Here is a 23714-nt window from a genome sequence, read left to right on the forward strand (position 1 = left end):
ATGCCGTTGTTGGGGCCGACCCATCCATCCCTACACTCCGTGCCGTTTAATGTGCACATGTGACCTGGACCGCTTTTTACACAGGGTGCCGGTTCTTCATCCACTAATATATCTACACACACACACACACACACACACACACACACACACACACACACACACACACACAAAAAAAAAAACCCCCAAAAAAGTACACACGCAAAGACAGACACCCAGATGCACTTTAATAATGGCAACCTGTTTCAGAAATGAAGGTACTGTCTATTTTTCCTGGCAACATATCTCAAGTACAGTAAATCAGGCATTTTGTTGCTCACTATGATGTACCTGTGTCCTTATAGTAGCAGGTAGCATGCATTTTCCCGAGGAAGAGTTCAAGGCCGACGATGGCGTAGATAATGATGACAAACAACACAAGAAGAGAAACATGGAGCAGGGGAACCAGGGCTTTGATGATAGAATTCACCACCACTTGTAGACCTAGAACACAAAGTTATATGCAACAGTGGGCATTTGTGTGCGTACACCTATACTTATAGACACAGTAATTAGTAATTAGTGTGTGAGTGTCTGTGTGTGTGTGTGTGTGTGTGTGCACGAACACCTATAGAAACACTTACAATAGTAATTAATGTGTGTGCGAATGTGTGTAAACCTATAGATACGCAGACGTTGTTGGTGTGGGTGTGTTTAATTGTGTGCGTGTGTAAAGCTACCCACAGTGGATACCTGTAGTTAATGTTTATTTATTTTAGTGTGTATGTGTATGAAACTCGCCGATACAACTAAACGGTTTGTCCATAAACCCATAAGCACACAACGCACCCCACAGAATTCTAATTGTGCATACATGTATGCACAGTTAGTTCTCATCACTTTATTAAACACACACAGCAGAGAACACGAGGGCTCTGAGTTTCACAGCTTATTATGATCAATGGGGCAATTAGCCTCCTGCTAGTGTGAAATGCTAGCTAAGCTCTTTAATAAACGAGCTTGGTTATATATGGTTATATTTCAGATTTAGTTTAAGTAAATCCTGAATTTTGTGTAGGTCATGTAGCAAGTTACATATAGTGGACTTGAGATAAGTTACATTGGCTGTCAACATGACTGGTTTTGTTTTACTCAGTGCGGGTGAGTTTTATGAAAAGAAGGCTACAGTGATGGACAAGGTCAGTCAGTAGGGTCAACTGTCACTCACTGGGCACTCCTGAGACCAGCCGAAGGGGTCGTAGCACTCGGAAGGCCCGCAAGGCTTTGACGTCGAACCCGCCTGCTTTGCCCGATGGTTTGCTTCCGACTTTTACCACTACCGCATCTCCTTCTTTATCAGCAAGTTGCTCCAGGGCCACACTGAACATCCTGTAGCAGGACCATGCCCATTTCACAGGGTGCACAAACAAACAAACAAACAAACCCCCACCAGCCAGTGGACACACACTCAGCTTCTGTGAGGAATTTTAACAGTTGCTCTGTCTAACAGCACTAGCCAAATGCAGTGTAAATGTAAAAGTAAACTTTAGTCTCAGTAATTGTGGCCCATGCAGGCCACAAGATACTCCATCATTCTGGTAGAGTGAGAAACAGAGAGAGCAGTTCAATATATTAAGAAAAGACTTGATTGACACAGCTGTTCATTAGACTATGTGTGAGTGGGTGAGAGAGAGCAAGAGAGAAAGAGAGAGAGAGAGAGAGAGAGAGAGAGAGAGAGAGAGAGAAGAAGTCAGAAATGGAATAATATCAAAGCCATTGGAAGTGTACACACCACACTTCCCACTGTGAGGGGACAACGTGAAGTCTAATGTGAAGGGGCCAGGGTGTGACGCTCGATGAACAGTGGATGTGTGAGGGACTCATATAATCTGTGAAGCACTGAGACCGGCACACCCCCTGAAGCAGAGGGCGGTGCGATGGAAACTGCCCCTTGGGTGTCGTGGCTGCTATGTGAGAGGGCTGGTTCTTTGGTCTTGGGGTTTTAGAACATGTTTGTGACCTGGAAGACACAGCTTTGAAGCCAGACCAGAGGGTGATGGAGGAGTGAAAGGTCAACGAAGGGTCAATGGAGTAACCCCTTTCCAACGGGAAAGACAAAAATGGATAGAGGTGAAAAAGAGATCGGATGTATGAACGTATGCGCAATGAGTTTAGGGAGATGGAGTGCAGTGGAATTCCAAAAGAAGCGAATAAAAATGGGTGACTGTGTCATTGGGGCAGTTGAGATTTGAATATTTTTAGCAAATATATTCCCTTCTGTGACCAGTGCCTGACCCCTCCCCTTTCCTGTGTGACTTCACCACACAAGATCACCCCAATGCCCTCTCAAATGACTAAACTTGCCTTTTATGAATCCGTGGGCATAACAGGTACACTGAGGTGTACTCGGAATCACTGACACTAATAATAACTAAACTAATCTCACAACTATTTATCTTGTTCTCACCGCTGCTACTACCACCAATATTAGTACTCTTGCATATTAACTGCTGGTTATGTAAACGCAAAACCAATGCTCAGACGTGGCTTACAGCTAACGTCCAAACAATCTGCCATCTGAACAATTCCACTATCCACAATTGGGCTGCAGATGTGTGCCAGTGGGGATAGAGTATTACTGAGCTGAAGTCAAAGTTTAAAAAACAAGTTAACAAGTTTTCAAAATGAAACTGAGAAACTCAGCCGGATGAGCCGGACACACTCACCCGATGATGACGATGACAAAGTCCAGCATGTTCCAGCCGCTCCGGACGTAGGCGCCTTTGTGCAGGATTAACCCGTACGCAAAGATCTTCAGGAAGGTTTCGATTGTGAAAACAACAAGGAATACATATTCAACAGTTTCCTGCAGACAGAAACAGACAGAGTAAGGATTAAACGACACAAAATCATACTGTCCTAATCTTGTGGAAATCTTGAACAACAGAGCCATGTATGTAAACACAGGGACTGAAGTCATATATGCACCCACTCACAACAGGCACCATAATTAACAGGAGACCAGGGTATACGCCCCAACAATAAACACACATGATGGCTGTTACCATAACAGAGCACCTAACCCCTGCATGTTACTGATGCCAAACCTACTGTTTCCAAATTAGATCTCTTACCCCTACACCAGTACCACAAATGTGGTAACCCACACCATTTGACCAAAATTAATGTATGATGAGAGCCATTTTGAAGGCCCTGTCTCACTCTTCATGAAGGGACACTGCTAGGCGAAAGGTGAATGTAATTTAGTGGTACCAGAAGTCTCTGATGTAACTGCATTAGAAAGTATAGAAGAGCTCTGTTAAAGGTGGATTATCAGTGCTGATAGGTTCATACATGTTTACCACTCAAAATACTTGCCAACCCACAATCACAAATGCACACACACACACACACACACACACACACACACACACACACACACACACACACACACACACACACACACACACAGTTTTTTGTAAGCATTCAATTGCTGTACTTGCACAATTGAGTCTGTTCCAGAGATAAAAAGCTTTTGTGTGTGTGTGTGTGTTTGTGTGTGTGTGTGTGTGTGTGTGTATGTCTGTGTGTGTGTGTGTGAGAGAGAGAGAGAGAGAGAGAGAGAGAGAGAGAGAGAGAGAGAGAGAGAGAGAGAGAGAGAGAGAGAGAGAGCGAGACAGAGACCATGTACGGTGGACAACCATTTGTCTCTGGAGGCCTTGTTTACTAATTTTTACAATTTACTGCTGATTGAGTGGAGCACTTAGCTCATTGCTACTGGCTATAGGATACAGATAGCAGAAGAGATATGAGACAGAGAGAGAGAAAGAGAGAAAAACACAATATAACCACTATTCCAAATAAAAATGACAAAAGCTGAAACAACATATTTTGAACATTTTTATAAAAATCCAGTGGGATATTTTAAATTTAGATCAGACCACAATCACAGATTGGAAAAACTTTCCAAATTATAATCAACAATAAGAGATTACAAGTGTCCTCTAGACTATCTTGTTAGTATTAAAGAACTAAAGAAAAAGTCAAACCCTGAAAAAAAAGAAAAGCATGTGGAATTGACAGAATTAACAATTAAACATTTTTAGAACGCAATCCCAAATTAACATTGGTAAGTCTAAAACTATTTAACCTATTCATCTGTTAAACTATTTTCCCTGTGAGCTGGAACAGATGCCTCATTACCCCAATATATAAAATATATAAAAATTGATTTGACTCAGGTAACTAGAGGATATCTGTGTAAACAGCAACTTACGCAAGATTTTCTGTAGCATCCTGGATACTAAACTATTCACATAATTGAACATACTATCCTATCAAAAACTCAAACGGGATTCTTAACATTAAACAACAGACCATGTTTATACTTTGTATGAACTCCAGCGTAATCTGGAGATAAAAGGGCATCATAAGAAACACTGGAAGCCCAGAGAAGAACACTGTTGCTCAGGAGAAAAAGATATTGTAGAAAATAATTTAATTTTGACATGGTAGCCATTAGTTATGCTTATTATCAGTAAATATTGAACATACTGTATTATGATGAACTGTGGATTCAAGATTTTTTACATGATTAGCAATCCAGTTCTTTATTATAGATCAGTGGTTCTACCCACTGATCCCAAACATACCAATATGGCATCAGGGCCACTTCCAGGGACCTCTCACCTTCCTCTAGGCAGACTATTATTGAGTCAGCTATCCAATTCTTTATTAGAGGCCAGAGGTTCTAATAGAGGAATTCTGATATATTTGAGAACCACACTAAGAAATCTAGAATTACACAAAACGTCCTGTTCTCAGATTAGCCAAATGTGTTCCCACACATAACTTGATGCAGAAGTAATGTGATTACTTTAGATTAATATGGTGAAGCAAGCTGGAATTGGAAATCACAAAGATCAATAATCATATTTCATTATAACATTAAGAATGTGTAAATTAGTACACTATTTTCACTATAGCAGTCAATCAGAGAGTAATCTTCTGAAATGCATTTTCTATTTTCTCTACTTATGCAGAGTTTATAATGTTCACACAGAACAAATCATAGTGATAAAAATGCAATTTCTGATAGCAGGAGGCTAGAAGCCCAGAGTTAGATAACAGGAGCAGTGTGCCAACTCCAGTGTTCTGACGTCATATCTGTTGTCCCTGTGCTTCTCAAGCCTGTTGTAGCGTTGCCATGTAAACTGGCTGCTACCGCATTATCCATGTGGGCACTGCTCACTGGGCATGACTCATGGGAGTCCCCATTGCTTCTGATAACCATGCAGGAAATTACTGCATTCCTGCAAATATTTATATTTATTTCATGCAAATGCAAATATTGATATTCATTTATATTCACAATTTCATTAATTAATTTGTTCACTCATTCAGAAGATGTATCAGAAACATTAAGAAAGTGAGTAAGAATGAAAACGTAAAAGTAAGAAAAACTCATGCAAGCTCGCACGGGCACACACACACACACACACACACAACACACACACTCACACACACACAGACAAAACACACACACTCACACACACACTCACACACACACACACGCACACACACACACTCACACACACACGCGCACACGCACACACACACGCACACACACACACTCACACACACACACACAGATGACATTCATGGCGAATGGCAGAGGAGAAATGATTCGTAATGACTTTTTATCTCTTTGTTGCTCTTACAGTCTGGAAATCACATCCAAGCACATGTTGCGTGAACTGACAGCCCACAAAATGTTATTTATAATAGAGGAAGCAGACTTAATTTCCTCAGGAAGAACAAACAAGCTTCTGGCTATAATAAGGCCACCCATTATGGCAACTTCACACTGCATGATGTTCTCCATGTGTTTGTGCGACAGGTTCCTGAACCTCGGATTAAGTTGGGGAGTAGTTCAGAGACTCTGAGAATATCGGTGGTCATGTGGCCAGGCAGTCCAGAAACATCCTCCACGCATGGCACAGACCCAGAGGACCAGCCGCTGGGTTTCTGCAGTGGGAAAGGTGTCTGCTCCAGGTGGGATTTGTGAGCTATGCGGAGTGAAAAATAAGGCTACATGAAACGAAGTGAGCGCAAGGAGAAGAAGCGCATGAGTTTCTATAGTCTGTAACCGGCAGCATCTTTTAAGAAGCAGCGTGCTCGGAACTGTGGATGTGGGCACCCTCTGCACACTGCACACAAAAGTAGTAGGGATAAAAACATAAAAGAAAGAAAACACTCATATGTAAGAGCACACACACACACACACACACACACACACACACACACACAGTGTGTCGGGATTATTCACATACAAATATAGAAGCTCAGCTGTAGCATGCACAGTTGCAGGAAAATAGCTAACATTATCAGGGCCCAAGAATAACGATGCACAAGCACAAATAAATGAATTCGCAAACAGAGTTCTCTCATTCTCTATCTTTCTCAGATATACACACATATATACTGTGTCTAGAATTAACACAGCCCCCTGTGGCCATTCACTTTTGTTCTTCTTTCAGCAGGCCTTCTTACAGATGAGTCACAGGGGCTTCTGGTAAACGCCTGCACAACTGTGTGTGCGTGTATGTGCATGAGTGTGATTCTAAAATGTTTGATGACTCAGTGCCTGCAAGGGGGATCATTTGTTAATGTCTGACCACCAGATCACCTGAGGAAAACTCTGCCAGGCCAGTGTGATGTCAGAGCTATTTCAGGCTTTGTGCACCAATACACATACACAAATATGCACACGCACACACGAGTGTCCTTAAGCAGCTTCTGCACCATACTGCAGTTTGACAATATGTTGTCAAGCTGTGCTTTCATCTAGAACTGCACATGTCCACATACAAAAGTAGCAAAGCAAAGTAGTTAAGTAGCAAAATTACAAGTGCTCATAATTTACTGATACCTAATCAAACAGTTACCTAACCCTATATCACCCACTGTAATAGTCAAGTGAAATTCTCTATGCATGGAAAGAAAGAAAAAGTCATGCCACCCTTTTCCCTAATTCACTCCAACTCCCAGAATTCCGACTACAGCCTGGAGTAACGCCTAACCAACTGTCGTTGTCTGACACATTCCTCATCACTGAACTATTAACTTAAGATGTCACTCATTCCCATTGCCTATTGAAACCTGCCTGTTTCTCATACTTGTGAAGTATTGCCACTGAATTCCATAGTGTGCACCAAGCATTTATCCTGTGATCTGTTTTCACTCTTCTTCTTCTCTGCCGTTGTTTTTGCCAGAGGCCTTGTGGATTTGGCTGTCTGGACAAACGATTTACTGGTTTTCGACTTGGATGGTACTCTGACACTGTTTTTGATGCTCCTTGGTTTTGGTAATCCCATTGTGCGAGTTCTGACCCTTACTCAGTTTTTGACTACTGCTTTGTATAGTTCCTCTCAAAGTAAAACTGCCACTTTTTTGAACCACGAGCATCTGGTTGATTCTGAAATGTTACAAAAAGCAAAAAAGAATGAAATACTCATTCTCAGAGACGTAGTGAGTCCAGGAGGAGACAGATTCGCTTCAGTTCTCCGACCCATTCCTCTGCTTTTCCCTCTCTCTGTCCCCACGTGCCGTTTCCAAGCCTTGCCTACTTTTCCTCCCGAAATCAGGAATTCACACACATGCAAACTGCATGTACAAGTTTAAACTGTATGTTAATGCAGCTACTAACATGCTGTGTTCTGCAAGAACAAAACAAACAAGATGTGTTCGAATTCTTTACAAATACACATGCACATACACACAGACAGCAGAGGAATAGCAGGCTATCTGACACAAATGAGCAGTTAGCTAAGTGATTAAACACACACTTCAGCCATCACCCCCTACTGAGGTCTGTGGACACAACCATTCTCAGAGAAACACACTTGTGCATACACTTGTGCATACACATGTGCGTGCACACACTTGCACACATAAGCACAGTTAAACCCACAGGCACTATGCACAAATTGCAAACATGCATAAAAATACATCCACAGACACACAAATAGACCAACAAACATTCGCACAAACATTTGAACAAATGTAACTGGATAAGAAAAGAACTCAGATGTAAGTGGCACCAGCAGATCACTAAGCAATGACCTTTTAACATGATGCCAGTGCATCTGACAACTGTGTGTGTTTGTGTGTGTGTGTGTGTGTGTGTGTGAGAGAGAGAGAGAGAGAGAGAGAGAGAGAAAGAGAGAAACTGTATTTGTTTGTGTGTGTGTGTGTGTGTGTGTGTGTGTGTGTGTGTGTGTGTGTGTGTGTGTGTGTGTGTGTGTGTGTGTGTGTGCGTGCGTGTGTGTGTGTGCGTGAAATTTGCCTGGTATGATTTTAAGTTTCAAATTTAGATATATCTGAGAAAGCTCCACCGAGTCACCTATGATCAGCACGGAAATAAGTCTGATCAGTTAGTGTAAAATGTTAACTAATGCAGGATTTAAACACAAGAAACCTCAAAGTGTAGTTCAAAGATACACTATCAACCAAGACCCTGTTTAAAGGTGGTCATTTCATGTGTCCTGAGTATCCGAATTTTACATAGATATCAGGATATCTACTGGATAGCTATGGTATCTTGGATATCTATTATATCTGAATATCAAGCCAAAAACACAGGTGTAAAGGAAGTGAGAAGCATTTAACATAGACTGAAATCCAATCACTCAGAGCACTTTGGGATGTGGTCTGAGATATACATCTTTATTACATAAGTGTAACCACTTTTGTCTTTCCAAGCCATACCTGAGAACCCCAACTCTCATGTCAGAAAGTTAGCCTCATCCTTTTTGTGCTAAATAGCAACTGAATGTCATTTTCGTCATATTTTCAAGATGCATTGTATGTGTATTCAGTTTAAATGCATGTGGTTAAAATCTTATCAGGAATGGAATTCAGATACCATACAAAAATATACAAGGAGTCTAAATGTTTACATGTTATCAGGTCCAATGTCAGAACTTTGTGTGTCCATCTCAGCATCCACTGATACCTGATCTCAGATCTGTGCATCAATCTTTGCATTCAGCCCTGCTGAAACATTCCACCTCCACTCCTCCACCACGCCAACCTCCCTCCATTCCCACACTACACCATCCATCCCACCTCCACCCCTCCACCACACCATCCATCCCACCTCCACCCCTCCACCACACCATCCATCCCACCTCCACTCCTACACTACATCCTCCATCCCACCTCCACTCCTACACTACACCATCCATCCCACCTCCACTCCTCCACCACGCCAACCTCCCTCCATTCCCACACTACACCATCCATCCCACCTCCACCCCTCCACCACACCATCCATCCCACCTCCACTCCTACACTACATCCTCCATCCCACCTCCACTCCTACACTACACCATCCATCCCACCTCTACTCCTCCACCACACCATCCATCCCACCTCCACTCCTCCACCACACCATCCATCCCACCTCCACCCCTCCACCACACCATCCATCTCACCTCCACTCCTACACCACACCATCCATCCCACCTCCACTCCTACACTACACCATCCATCCCACCTCCACTCCTCCACCACACCATCCATCTCAACCTCCACTCCTACACCACACCATCCATCCCACCTCCACTCCTCCACTACACCATCCATCCCACCTCCACTCCTACACCACACCATCCATCCCACCTCCACTCCTACACTACACCATCCATCCCACCTCCACTCCTCCACTACATCCTCCATCAGAACTCCACTCCTACACTACAGCCTCCATTCTACCTTTGTTCCTCCAACACAACACATCACCTCCTTCACTGCTTCACTCCTGCACCATGGCAGATTACATGAGACCTCACTGTCCTCTGTAACCATTTGACTCCTGCATGCTACAACATAAAACTGCAAGAAATCATTATTCCAGCAGGACTCTAATCTCCCTCACCTGGCAAGCTTACATAGCCTGGAGTTTTCATTTACATTAGCTTTATACATAACTGACAGAGTACACAAATCAGTTCAGTGAGTTTCTACAGCTTGTTATGACTGGAAACAATAGTAGTGCTTTTCACCCAGATGGTTTGAATGTACTACTAAGATAAACAGACCAACTGTCATTCAAACAGACCCAGTTAAACTCTTTGCTGCTATTGAAGAATTATGATGCCTCTTTCATATATCACTTTGTTATTTACCCTGTGCGTCACAGATCACCCTGTGCGTCACAGATCACCCTGTGTGTCACAGATCACCATGTGTGTCAAAGATCACCCTGTGTCACAGATCACCCTGTGTATCAAAGATCATCCTGTGTCACAGATCACCCTGTGTCACAAATCACCCTGTGTGTCACAGATCACCCTGTGTGTCACAGATCACCCTGTGTCAAAGATCACCCTGTGCGTCACAGATCACCCTGTGCATCACAGATCACCCTGTGTGTCACAGATCATTCTCTCACAGATAATTCAGTCTGTCACAAATCACTTTGTCTGTTGTAGATCACTCTATTGTAGATCTTTCTCTATGTCACAGATCACTCTGTCAATCACAGACAACTGCATCACAGATTACTTTGTTGTAGATCACACTGTCTTACACAGATCACTCTGTCATAGATCTTTCTGCTTGTCTTAGATCAGTGTCCGTAATGGATCACTCTATTTGTCATGGCTCTTTCTGTCTGTCACATATTACTTCAAATAGGGTTTGATCTGTGGTTATGCTGACATTTTCCAAATCTGGCAGCCTTTTCATTAATGAAGACAAACATTTTGTCAAACAATGTAAGTCAGACTGTTCTGTCAAAAAAAGTGGGTAAAAGTGTGCTGAGTCTTTCTGAAATAAATAACTTATTGTTTCCTTTTTTCCATCACTGACATCAGTAATGTCAACTAACTATGCCTGCCCTTCTATGCAGAATGTGCAGCTATGAAAGAACTGCAGCACACCCTGAGGCCTGTAAAACACCTCGGAGCTCCTACATATTTATGAGTGTCAGTGCACCTGGAGGGAGGCAACCTGGGAAGAGTGCAATACACAGCATGCTGTGTTTCTGATGAAACGTTCACCTGTGGTAATACCCCACAGAGCAAAACATCACACATTCTCACCATTACACCACACCGCACCCAACACACACACACACACACACACACACACACAGAGAAATATCCAAACACATACATATGCATACAATTAACATACATGCATCTAGAATCAATATTACTACATGGAATTAACAGTGGATAGTGAGGTAAACGCTTAATAGTAATGACTGAGGATACACTGATAGTGCATTATCACCCTGCTTGTAATTTATCAGTTAAATTCAGAGAACTATCAATACTTTAGTATGCTGTCTTCCTTAACATGTTGTATAAACCAACAGAAATCAATATAACCTCTTGACTGGCAAGCACTAATAATTATTCTTTATGGCAGCAATAAAGTTGGACAGTACACATCAGGTTTCTTAAACTCTATTCCTGGATTGTCTGTTGGATCACTAATGTTAATGGATTTACCTGGAACAGCACATCTTCAAGTTGCAACAGGTGTGACAAGCATAATGATGCAGGCATAATTGTCCATAATTATCCTATTCAATGACAGTCTCTTACACTGGGATCTGCTCCATCAGCGCTGTCAATGGAGGAAATTTGTATGAAGAGTATCCAGTATGAAGAGCAGCTTTGTTAGCACTCCCACTATCATTACCTGCTAGCTAATAGTCACCGTGATATATAATTGACTTAAACGACTGGTCTATAACCTGAACATTCCTATCGTACTAGATTCTTCTAATCTTTTTAGGCCACCTTGAAGGTAAGTAAAATGGTTCATAAGTAGGAAACCTCCAAGACTTTAAGGAGACCTTAACGAGGCAGGCCTAGACTGACCAACCCCGCAAAATGACTTGCTGAGTGTGAAGACCAAGGCATGCTACTCAACCTTGGGACATTAACCAAATGTCTTCTCTAGAAAACCTTTAAGGTCCACAAATGTAATCATACACTAGTTTTTATTGGAAATACAGGAAAAAGAGACCTCACAGCTAGAGAATATATATGCAATTTCACCTTCTCTAATAGTGTTCACAGAATGTCTGTCATTACAGGTGGAATTTTATAACTTGTCAAAAATTCAAGTTGAAGACATGCTACTCATATCACGACATACTCATTAAAAGTATGGGGATAGGGCAAGTAAATTACTTTCCTATCAATTCCCATACATTCTTGACCCATCAAATTCCTCAAAAACAGACTCCCATGGGTGTAACAACTGATCCTTAGCTAAATGTCAGAGCTTCTATGCCGAACGATATACTTACAGACAGCCTTCAATTTTTGATTCTTTTTTTAGCATTCTTACTGTCCCCACCACTGGTACACCTTCCAAACTCCAATTAGAGGAGCTCTCAACTGAGCAGATTTTAAGAGCAGTGGGAACAATACAGTTTTCCATGTGTCCTAGATGGGTTTCCTGTCGAGTTTTACAAGAAGTCCTGACCAGCATGTTTACCTACTCATTGGACACCACCTTTCTCCCTCAATCCTTATCACAGTCCTCTATTTCATTAAGGCTTCATGCAAAACCCTTAATGTGGACTAAAATTGTCTAGCTAAGCTACAGGCTATACAGGTATAAATGGTCTTGCCATATGTACAGGCATTATTACAGACAATCACACGTTTTACAAATTAGATGTTTATTTAATATTATGCACAACACCTCAACCTTAAAGGACACTGAATATTTAATCTCATTAGATACTGAGAAAGTGTTTGACAGAGTAGAATGGGGCTATCTATTCAGTAGATAGGAGAAATTCAGCTTTGGTGAGAGGATCATTGTTTGGGTCAACTTATTGTACACCTCCACACTTGTATGTGTCACAACAAATTACAACCACTCAAACTACTCCCTGTTTTGGGGTCATAAAACAGGGTTGCACAATGTCCTTCAACACTGATCCTCTCACTATTGATCTAACCCTTGCATCACTGTGTGACTAAGGACAGCATTGGGCAGAGGGTATTATTTTACAAGAATGACTTACTTCTCTATTCTTCTGGGCCTGAAATATCTATACCTCCTGTGATTTCTGTTCTTAACGCATTTTGTCCTACTACCTGAGTTTCAATAAGAATAGACTGTTCCCTCTAAATACTGCAGCTCACAAATACACCCACTTTACAAAATACCATTTAGAATAATTTGAGACTATTTCATGTATCTGGAAGTCAAAGTCACTGGCAAATTTAAGAACCTTTTTACACCTCTCCTCAATCAAGTTCAGTAGGACTTTGAGAGATGGTCATTACTCCCTTAATCTCAGGCTGGTTGAGTTAATTCAGGTAAAATTAATATTTAGTTAGTTGCATTTATGTGACACTTTACCTCTGATGGCATGAACTCCAGAACACTGCAAAAACATTTTAGTTAAGAAGACTCTCAAAATATGGAACCAATTTAGACACCATTGTAGACTACAAACCTTTTTACTACAAGTTCCTATATCAAAAAATCAAGCCTTCCATCACTCTGTAGCAGATGGGTCTTTTGGCATATGGTCAAACCTAGGCATTAAATTGTTTAATGAGTTCCAAACAATTTCAGCTCAATTTAGCATCCTCAATTTTTAAAAGATATTTGCAGATCCATAGCTTTGGCCGGACACAAATTCCCAATTTCCTTCTCAGCCTGTAAGGCCCCCCTTCTTTCAGAGGTCCTCATTGCTATTTATGAAATATCATGGGAGCAGGCTATAGATGAAGAAATGAATGATCTATGAGTATGTTCTTCTCCACGCTTCATCTATTTGTGCCAAACATGGTTTAATTGTACATCACACTAACTGGCCTAAACTGAATTTTCTCAAATGCACCCTGATATCAATCCTATTTATGGCAGGTATCAGCAAACTCCTGCCTTGCTAATACAGTGATCCTGCCCAAATTTAAAGTAGATTTTGTGACTCTATTAACTCTACTGGGCAGATGATTGATATTAGTTTGCTGGAAGTCAAATTCCCCTTCATCTCCCGAGGCCTCAATCAGAGACGTTCTTCTTTTTAGTAAATTAGAAACTATGAAGTACACACTATGTGGGTCTACGGTTAAATTTATCAAAACATGGCAACCCATCTTTTATTTTATAAGTATGTTGAAGTTCCAAATATCACTGAAACTGGCTGTTGATTATTTGTATTATGCCTTCCTCTTCGTTTAACTCTTATTATTCAACAGCAGTTTGTTTATCCACCCAGTCTGCAATCCACCGTGTGTGTGTGTGTGTGTGTGTGTGTGAGTGTGTGTGTGTGTGTGTGTGTGTGTGTGTGTGTGTGCGCGCGCGTGTGTGTGTAAATACATAATTGCATATATATACCCACGCACACACACAGTACATACAATGAAGTGTCAGCAACACTGGTACACTAGTCTAATACTTGGTAGGTCCCCCACAGGAGCTTAGGACTGCAAAAATACAACAGATGTGTTCGATAATGTTGGGATCTGGTGACTTAGGTGAGAATGGCAAAACCCAAAACTCAAATAAGCGTTCCTCTAACTATAATTTGGCATCTCTAGAGGTTTGTGGTGGCACATTGTCCTGTTGGAAGTTTGGCCAAACCTGTCAGAATAAATGCAGGACATGAATTGGTTTAACTCATCATAAAGCAGGCACACATAGTGTTCACCTGTCAAAGATCTTTGTAGCTGTACCAGGGGTCCCATGGTACCAGCTAAACATACCCCATTCCATTATGGTACCACTACCAGCCTCTATAGTTCCTGCTGACATGTAGGATCTATGGCTTCATGGGGTTTTCTCCAAACACGGATTCTTTCATCTGCCCAAAACATTTGGAAACGTGACTCGTCAGATCAGGCTACTCATTTTCATCAAGTGTCCAGTGACGGCATTGTCGAGCCCAGTTGAGGAACACAGATTTGTGTTGTGCATTCATGAGGGGTACTTGAGTTGGGGTTGGCTCCTAAAGCCCATATCTTAGTATGGGCATTGCATAATCTTCAATCTGATATTTGCTGAGGCCCCAGCATTGAATTCCGATGTTACTTGAGGCAGTATTGCATGCCTATTGCTTAAAACAATTCTTGTCAGTCGTCGCTGGTCATGTTCACCCAGATTTTTGTAATCACAGTATACCCTTAAAATGGTCGTATGTGAAAGTTTTTGCTTCTACCTCTAAAATGCTATGGTTCTACCTCTGAAAGTCTATGACCTATCACATGAGCTCCATCTATTAAACCATGTTGAAAAACACTTAAATTGCTATTAAATTGTAATAACTTCCATTCTCAGAGCAGAAACAGCTCTAGAAGCTTTATATACGCACTGGCAGACGCAACCAATGACATGCATAGTTGTCATTGGTATGTATTTTGCATAGGCTCATCTATACCTGTTTTTTTTGGACACTTCAGTGTACACACGCACACACACACACACACACACACACACACATGCACCGTGCTGTATTGTAGTAAGAGAGCTAGACATAAATACGGAAGGTTTCCAGAGAAACAGGATGTTTTGGACAGAACATGTGTGTATGTGTGTATGTGTGTGTGTACTTACCATATGTAACTACTGTTTTTGTTATAATCAATATGTGATATTCTCTGTATGTGTGATAAAAACATGTTGAAATAATTTAACAAACTCCTGTTTATGTGAAAATGTGAAAAAGCACTAATAAAAACACTCCAGACCAAAAGAATCCAAGAGCGCTACTCAACTGCCAATAGCCATGGGTACTGAGACCCATCTCAGTGTGAAACTGAACAGCTGTCACATCTCACTTCAAATTCTTCTCTCTTCACAACCAAGGAGCAGAAACACACCATATCACACTTGATTCATGCAGCACTCCCAGCATGCACACAGACAATCACACACCTCTCTAAACATACCATTCCAGACCCACAAAATCATGCATATTTAAACCAATGAAGGGGTCAAGCCCACCCTCAAAAAAAAAAAAAAAAGATCAGATCCTTTTATAAATGACAAAGTATGTTAGAAGCATCATGCATTGCAAAAAAAAGCATTCACATGGCAAGACATCCGAGCAGGCTCTGAGTAAAGCCATTATGACAACAGCAAAAGTTGAGCAGCAGAGTTGAGTAGTAATGGGGAAATGCTTCATTCATCCAGGTAACAACTTCTGCTTCTTGAACATTTCAACAATGCCCATGCTAAAAGGTTATACAATGAATGAAAGCTGGTAGGGGCCTGTTTGCATTAAAAGAGTCTGCTCAGTTGACCAGAAGATGAATGCCTAGTTATTAGTATATATAAGTATATGTATCTATAAGCCTGCCCTGAAATAGGTGAGACAGGATTAAATACTGTTTATCCATTATATTTACTTAATTACCTTTTTGAAAAATTGTACTTTTAAGAGGTTTTTTTTTACTTTATACTCTTACTCGAGTACATTTGTGAGGTCAAAAATGATCCTTTTACTCCAGGGTATTGGTCAATGTTCCTCTCGTTACATTTTAAAATAATTTTTATATATTTTATGTTTTGCCACCACCTGTCAAGTGTGGGAAAGTTAATGAAATCCCTAAAGATGATCACTGAGAGTCACCACTTTTTTCAGTAAGGTACACAGCTGGACAGTCGACCGACATAATGAACAGCGAACAGACACATTTTCCAGCATGGGACTCAAATGGCATTTATGAAAACTAAGGATCACATATCTGTGTGTGATATCAGTGCTTTCTCCTAATGTGCAATATTCATATGAAAGTAAAATGTGGTCTGATATCAATGATACTCTGAGAAAATGGCTAGCTACCTATATAGCTAAACTATAAGCATCAGAAAAAAGCATTTGAACTGAACTCATGGTGTGCAGCAATGCACATCCCATTTTGAGGCATAATTTCAAGAATATAAAGATTAAAAAGGTTTCAAGGTTATAAAAATTAAGGTTTGTTGCTGATTTATATAGCTATGTTTCTTTTGACCACATGAAGGCACAGTTATCAGCTAGGCAACATAGGATATCTAGCTAGTCAGCCAGTCTGACTAATAGGTCGCCTAATTGCAAGTTAAATATAATGAACAGTAAGATGTCTAGAAAACTACCTTTGGACAGAGCTCGGAATATTCTCACAGGCTGTACTAATCACAAAGTGATCACCATGCTTGTGGCTTATATTATATGTACAATATTTAGCCCATATGAAAAACCTCAGCTTAAACATAACACACAAACTAAGTATGTGTCACAAATGGCCATCCTCCTGCCGGCCCTGTTTCCGTGGTTTCCCTGTCATGTCTGTTTTCTTTTATTTCCTAGTTGTTCCATTGCTTGGTTTCATTTTCTCCGCCCCCTCGTCTGTTTTTCCACGCCTGTTATTACTTTCACCTGTGTCAGGTTTAGAGTTAATTAGTTCATACATTTAAACCTTGTCTGGTTCCCTATGTCTTGGCTGTTCATTGAATGTCAGGACGAATGTCTGAATGAATGTCTGAATGTATTTGAAGGCCCGTATCCGCAAGTTTGTAGTTGAAGTAACTCTCTTCCTGGGGAGACTTTTTAGCAGATACTTTCTTACTCTTACTTAATAATTTAAATGACTACTTTTACTTCTACTAGAGTAATTTTTTAAGTAACAAGTACTTTTATTTGAGTACAGTTTTGGCTACTCTACCCAGCACTGCTGTTCAGTAATCTGATGGCCTGTGAATATATACTGTTGTAGTGAAGAAAGACAAATTATTCCCTTGATAAAAGCCCAGGGTGGGCTTCCCCTTAGCCCCGGGCCATGAACAGGACCCAGGACCCCTCTGCTGCCTTGATGCTGAGCAACAAAGCCATAACCGGTTTATCTTATCACGCTGACCTGGCTTTCTGACCCTTCCCCCCTCTGACCCTTCCCTGTCGTGTACCAGAGCGTCCCCCGTTTCCCTAGCTACCTGACCTACTTCCATGTTTTCCTGTTCTCTTCTGAATTATGGTTCCCTGTCTCCTCTTTTTATCTCTGTTTTTCCATTAGTTATCCTATTTCTCTCATCTGTTTGCTGGTCTTTTCTTCATCTGTCGTACTCGTCTCTATTGCTTCTTACTAGGTTATGCTTATATGCAAGTATATGCAAGTATTGTCCTGTTTTCCCACCATCTTCTTATGTTTGTCTGTAACTCTCTGGTCTTCCCTTTAGTTCTGTTTCTTGTTACATTTGTGTTCTGTTTTCGTCTAGTTTATCATTTGTCTAACCAAGTATCCCTTTTCAGTCAATGCTCGCTTGTCTTAGGTTTATGCTTCGCTATTACTCTTCTGTTAGTTATTCCCTTGTGTTTAGTTTCCTGGTTGTAATCATCCACTTCCCATTAGCTGGTTAGTCTTTTGTTAATTATGCTGGTCTGTTCTATTCTGTATGTTTAGTTTCTTTAGTTGTGTTATTCATATTAATCTTGCTAATCACCTGTTTAATCCTGCTTGTGTATTTCCTCATTCTTGTTATGGATTTTCACAATTTTTCCACCCCCGATAATCTGTACTCCCTCATCCAAGGTGATGTTACTTCTTGCATGTGTTTGCCCTCAGCTTCTCAAACATTACAAGTTTGAAATGCAAGAAGCTCTTACCAGCTTGGTTATATTTCAAGGAACTGTGATCATAAATTCCATCTGATTCAAACCATTTCCAAGACAACCAACTTTACTCATCCCACAGAAACATGTTCACAAATATGTTTCTCTTTCCTACTGATTCACAGAGTAACAACTTGCCATCTAACCTACTATGATGTCAAATAGTAATCAGCTAGTAATGTGTGGTTATTTTAACATAATCTCTAAATTGTAATGTTTGCTCCAATTATTTGAGAAGTGTCTATTTTTTCATGTAACTTTTTTCCCAATACCTCTTTTTTTTTTTTTTTTTTTGCACGAAGGGTGGAACATCTAAATGGATATCAGTCAAAGCCCCATAAAAAACTGTTTAAAATATGTATATTTAAGTAGTATTAAGACATAATAGCCTACAATATGAATCACCAGAGTAAGCTAGCCTGCTAAAAGAATGCCAACAGGCTATTGGGTAGGTAGTTGGGTTAACCAGCTATGTACCCAGCTAACAAACACATTACACCTTGTTATGTTTAAGTTTAAACTTGCTGCACTTACACTGGTTTACTAATATTAATTCTGCTTAGTTTACAAAGTTGGTCAAATCAAATAATGGAAAGGCAAGTAAATAAAATGAAAAAAAAACAACAACTGATCTGACCATTAGTGACAAAGATTCAGAAAAACACTTCTGGCACCTAGTTTTACAGTAAATCTGATGATACTGTGTGCTTGCTGTAGCCTAATACTGCAATATTCTTACAGTAACTTTACAGTAATCACACAGTAAGATAGATACTGTATAAGTGCCAGTACTGTAAATATTTCCCAGAATGAAACACAGACTCCTGTATAAAACCATAAATCACATTTAAAGAACCATATTGGTTCAAACACAATTAATTATTGAAAGTACAAAAATCTTTACAGTTCATGTTACTCAACTTTACAGTTCATGTCATTTACTTTTACTCATATTAGCCCACCAATATTTCATCAACCCAGTCAGTAAAACTGTACATTGCAAATGACTTCTTAACATAAAGCCAGTCAAGATTTAGAGGGGGGGCTTGGACTTAATAAGACAAAAATATATTAGTCCCCTAAGTGAAACCATCTGACTTCCCTCCAATCACCTGACTCAGGCTCCTGGGAGGGTAACATGTGAAGTTATATAACATTTAAAAAGTAAAATGTTAATGATTGTATACTCACCAGGGTTTGGTTGACTGAATTTGAGTCATCCCCAGGAAAGGGGGTGTTGATAGCTAAGGCCATGCAATTTGCAAAAATGGCGACTAATATAAAAGTATCAAATGGCCTGTAAATGCAAAGTTAAGGAGCAGACACATTAAGGAACAGACAATTTTGTTCAAAAGCAATGGCAAACGGTGTCAGTTTCAAGGACCAATCCAGTAAAATAGAGTAGAACCTGACCTAACAAAGTAGTGCATGTAGCATTTGAATATCTGCGCCAGATTTAATATACTTGTTTGTAGTCTACACAGGCTCATAGACTATTTTTACAGATTTTAACAAAACTAAGATACAAAGTTATTGACACCCTTCATAGAAACACATGCTGATTTTAACTAAGGAAGCCTATAAGATATGGGTCTGAATTCCTAAAACACAAACTTCCCTGGTTGGTACAGTACACCTCACTCTAGCAACACATTGGTATCACTGCATTTTCATTATCTGGTAGTCATAGCCTAACTGGCACTTAGTTTACTAGTGAGCCTAGTGACAGTGATCTACTAGTGATCTACTAGTGAGCCTAGTGACAGTGATCTACTAGTGATCTACTAGTTACAGAAATGTATTGTTTCAATTTCAGTGTGCTACAATATATAACTTTACTGTTAGCTTGATAATTTACCTCAGTAGTTCTCAGTAAACTATACAGCTTAAGTCTATGCCTCTCAGCTGCTGAATACCTTAATTTGGATTTATCAGTTAGCATTACAAGTTAAATTAGGAGTTCTTAGTCCTAGTTCTTGTTCTTTCCCTGCTAAAATAAATATAACAAATGTAACTTATTCAACTGCTCAAGGTCATGAACAGGGTCTGCTGTGTTAAAACAGGGTTGGGTGCATTAGAACTGGGTCAGATCTGTTAAAGCAGGGACAGATGAGTTAGAACAAGGTCGCATGCGTTAAAGTTGAATTTGCTGAGTTGTTGAGTTGAGTGTGTTAAAGTGGAGTCAGGAGTGTTAGGTGCAATATAGCAGGATCCGGTGTTCAAGAGCAGTTGTGTTACAGTGATGTCTCAAGTGTGTAAGAATTGGGACTAGGTTGTGTTAGAGTGGGGTCAGCTATGTTAAAGTGGGGTCTGGTATGTTATAGTAGGGTTAGGTGTGTTACAGTGGGGAATAGGATGTCATAGTGGGGTCTGGTGTTTTAGAGTTGGGTCCTTTGGGGAAAAGCAATACATGGGGTCCATACATTTCACATTTACAGCATTTGTCAGACACATTTATCCAGAGCAATTTACCAGTATGAATCAGAATACTTGGGAATGAAAAGCATCATGCTGTCAGTATTTTACTTCAACTGCCCTACCAGGTGAGTCAGAGGAACCTTAGAGCTGTGATTGACAGCCACTTGTTTAAGCTACTGTCATCAGCAAGGTCACCAACGTCGAAAAGATCTATTCCTGCATGTTATACATAAACAATGATAATACCAGCAGAGGGTGCATATACACGTTTTACACAATGAAATGGATATGAATGTGAAAGTTAAGCTTTCTGTGTGTTACTGTTATCTTTTGCTATATCAAGATAGCTTAATGATGATATCATCCATACAACGGTTTTTAGATTTGATTAGAAATTTTCAGATTTGCCCAATCATGTCAAAATAGGCACGGTAATACAGAGTATATTAATAAAATAATAAATAATTATGCAAAATATAAATAAGCAGAAATAGCTTTTTTTCCCTCACCAAGAACAAATGGTTATACCAAAACTGTCCATTAGAAAGCACCAGCAGTACTTGAGTCTTCAATTTTGGAGGAGTTATCAGACTAAAGTATCCTGTTACCTGACTGAGGAATCTTGCTTCATGATCTCTTTACACAGATAGTCCTTTACATAAAAGCAGAACAGGTATAAACTGGTAATTTAATTAGGTGGCAATTATTTAATGTTACTAGCAATATAATGAATAAAAGTGAAAATTGACATCACATGCTTAATTTGCTATGCCTTGCAGAGAATCAATAATTGCTTGAAAATGTTCAATGTGCTTTGGGCAAATAAATCTTTTTAGTGTATATAACTGCTCCAAATTTGATAAATGGCTAAAAGTGGGTTAGGAACTATTTTAAACTATTCTAAACTTGAAGCCTTCATAAGATATTAATTTTTTTCAGCTTTTAATAGATGTTAATAGTGCCCCTTTTCATGATGCCAGCCAAAAGCATATCATGGAATGATATAAGCAGGCTTTATCCAGGCTTAGTCTGCCAGGCTTCTGAATTTGGTGTCCTGTTATTAAGCTATGATGAGCTCAGTATGGATGCTGCCTTGCACCCTGAGTCAGGCTTTAGAACGACTGTTAACACCAAGTTATTTAGCCTCTCACTGAACTGCAAACAGCAATGTTCTGTTGAAAACTAGGCTAAGTGCACAGACATGCAAGCGCGCGCGCACACACACACACACACACAATCTACTCCTGGCTCAGATTAAGGTCCTTTCAGCTCCAGGCTGAATACCTTATGTGCAGATGGAGAGAAAGTTTTCTGCCTAGGCCTTAGTAGCAGTACTGCTTTGGATTTTTTCATCTAAGAATATCATTCTACTGACTATGAATATGAATATCCAGTTATGAATATTAACCTAATGAATATGATTATTAATATCCTTTAATTAATATTATTTTAGTGAATTTGTCCATGAAAAAGCTGATCATCAGACAGTACTCTTTTCTTATATGCTTTACATTTATGAGGTGTGGGTTTTATGCCCAAGAAATCCTGCAAGCTTTACATTTACATTTATGGCATTTGGAAGATGCTCTTTTCCAGAGTGACTTGCACAAGTGCTTTGGTCATTTAAATATTCCACGAATAGATAGGTCTTCAGTCTGCATATGAAGACTTCAAGGGAATCTGCTGTCCAGACAGCAAGCGGAAGTTCATTCCACCATCTAGGAGCCAGGACAGAGAATAGTCTCAATGCTTGTCTTCCATGAGACTTAAAGTATGGTATTTCAAGCTGAGCCATACTTGAGGTTGGAAGTACTCAAGGTATGAATTGGGCTTTGACCACTGACTTTATGTATGGAGGGGCTGGTCCATTTTTGGCCTTGTAGGCAAGCAACAAGATTTTAAATGATGCATGCAGTTTACAACAATACTTACATTGTAAGTCAAAATTTCTTTATTCAACTTACAAGATTAAAAAAACCTACTCAGTTCCCCTTCTTCCTTACCCACAACACATCCCAAAGGAATAAGAGCCTACTGACCATGCGAAATTACAGAAAATTATATAATCGTCTCCATAATTATAGCAATAAACGGCATGATCATGTTGCAAGTTCAGTACTCCATATGAGTGTTAAAGGGTCTTACATCAGTTTCTGTCATGTGACCCTTTTCTTGTAGCTATAGAAGCTCACAAGTGAGCTTCTGCATCTCAGTGGGATGCAGCAGAAGGAGTTTAGAATTAAAATGTAGTGACTTCTGAGGGGAAAAAACAATGCTATGTTATTTTTTTGATTCATGTATAGTTACTCAGTAATTACTGATGTGATGTTTTTAACAACACAGACTGCGATAATTACTACTATAATTATCATCCACTTAACTTTTCAGGCGTTGATGCCAACAAGTGTTTTTTGTCCTCATAACTACAGTGCCCAATGTCATTATTATGTGGACACAACAATAATAACAGTGGGCACTGACCAGAGTACAGAGTATTTTGATTTTGATTTTAGGGGTCACTGTGAGTATCTAAACAAGTTCTGTGTTTGTTGGAAACCAAAATATTGCCAAACTGGTGCATTGACACCCTTCTTCTAGACAAACTTGTCGATTTTTCACATGAGTAGCTCACATGTACAGGAATTTTGTTATTCCATTTGCCTGTACCCCAGCATTCTTTGCA

At 40.0% G+C, this 23714-nt stretch overlaps 1 protein-coding gene across 7 annotated transcripts in view; it reads right to left on the bottom strand.

Moving 5' to 3' along the window:
• Positions 1–23714, bottom strand: part of cacna1da (calcium channel, voltage-dependent, L type, alpha 1D subunit, a) — an 81507-nt gene that overhangs the window by 52001 nt on the left and 5792 nt on the right. For all 7 annotated transcript variants that reach the window (XM_081705145.1, XM_081705143.1, XM_035520235.2 and 4 more), the window contains 5 exons: positions 19805–19910; positions 2703–2842; positions 1205–1365; positions 328–480; positions 1–112 (listed from right to left, as the gene is read on the bottom strand). The exon at positions 1–112 is cut by the window's left edge and continues 85 nt beyond it. In XM_081705145.1, coding sequence (XP_081561271.1) covers positions 1–112; positions 328–480; positions 1205–1365; positions 2703–2842; positions 19805–19910 — 672 coding nt within the window. The remainder of the gene's footprint in view (positions 113–327; positions 481–1204; positions 1366–2702; positions 2843–19804; positions 19911–23714) is intronic.

This window comes from Electrophorus electricus, chromosome 22 (assembly GCF_041902795.1).
Source record: "Electrophorus electricus isolate QZ-2024a chromosome 22, ASM4190279v1, whole genome shotgun sequence".
Taxonomy (NCBI): domain Eukaryota; kingdom Metazoa; phylum Chordata; class Actinopteri; order Gymnotiformes; family Gymnotidae; genus Electrophorus; species Electrophorus electricus.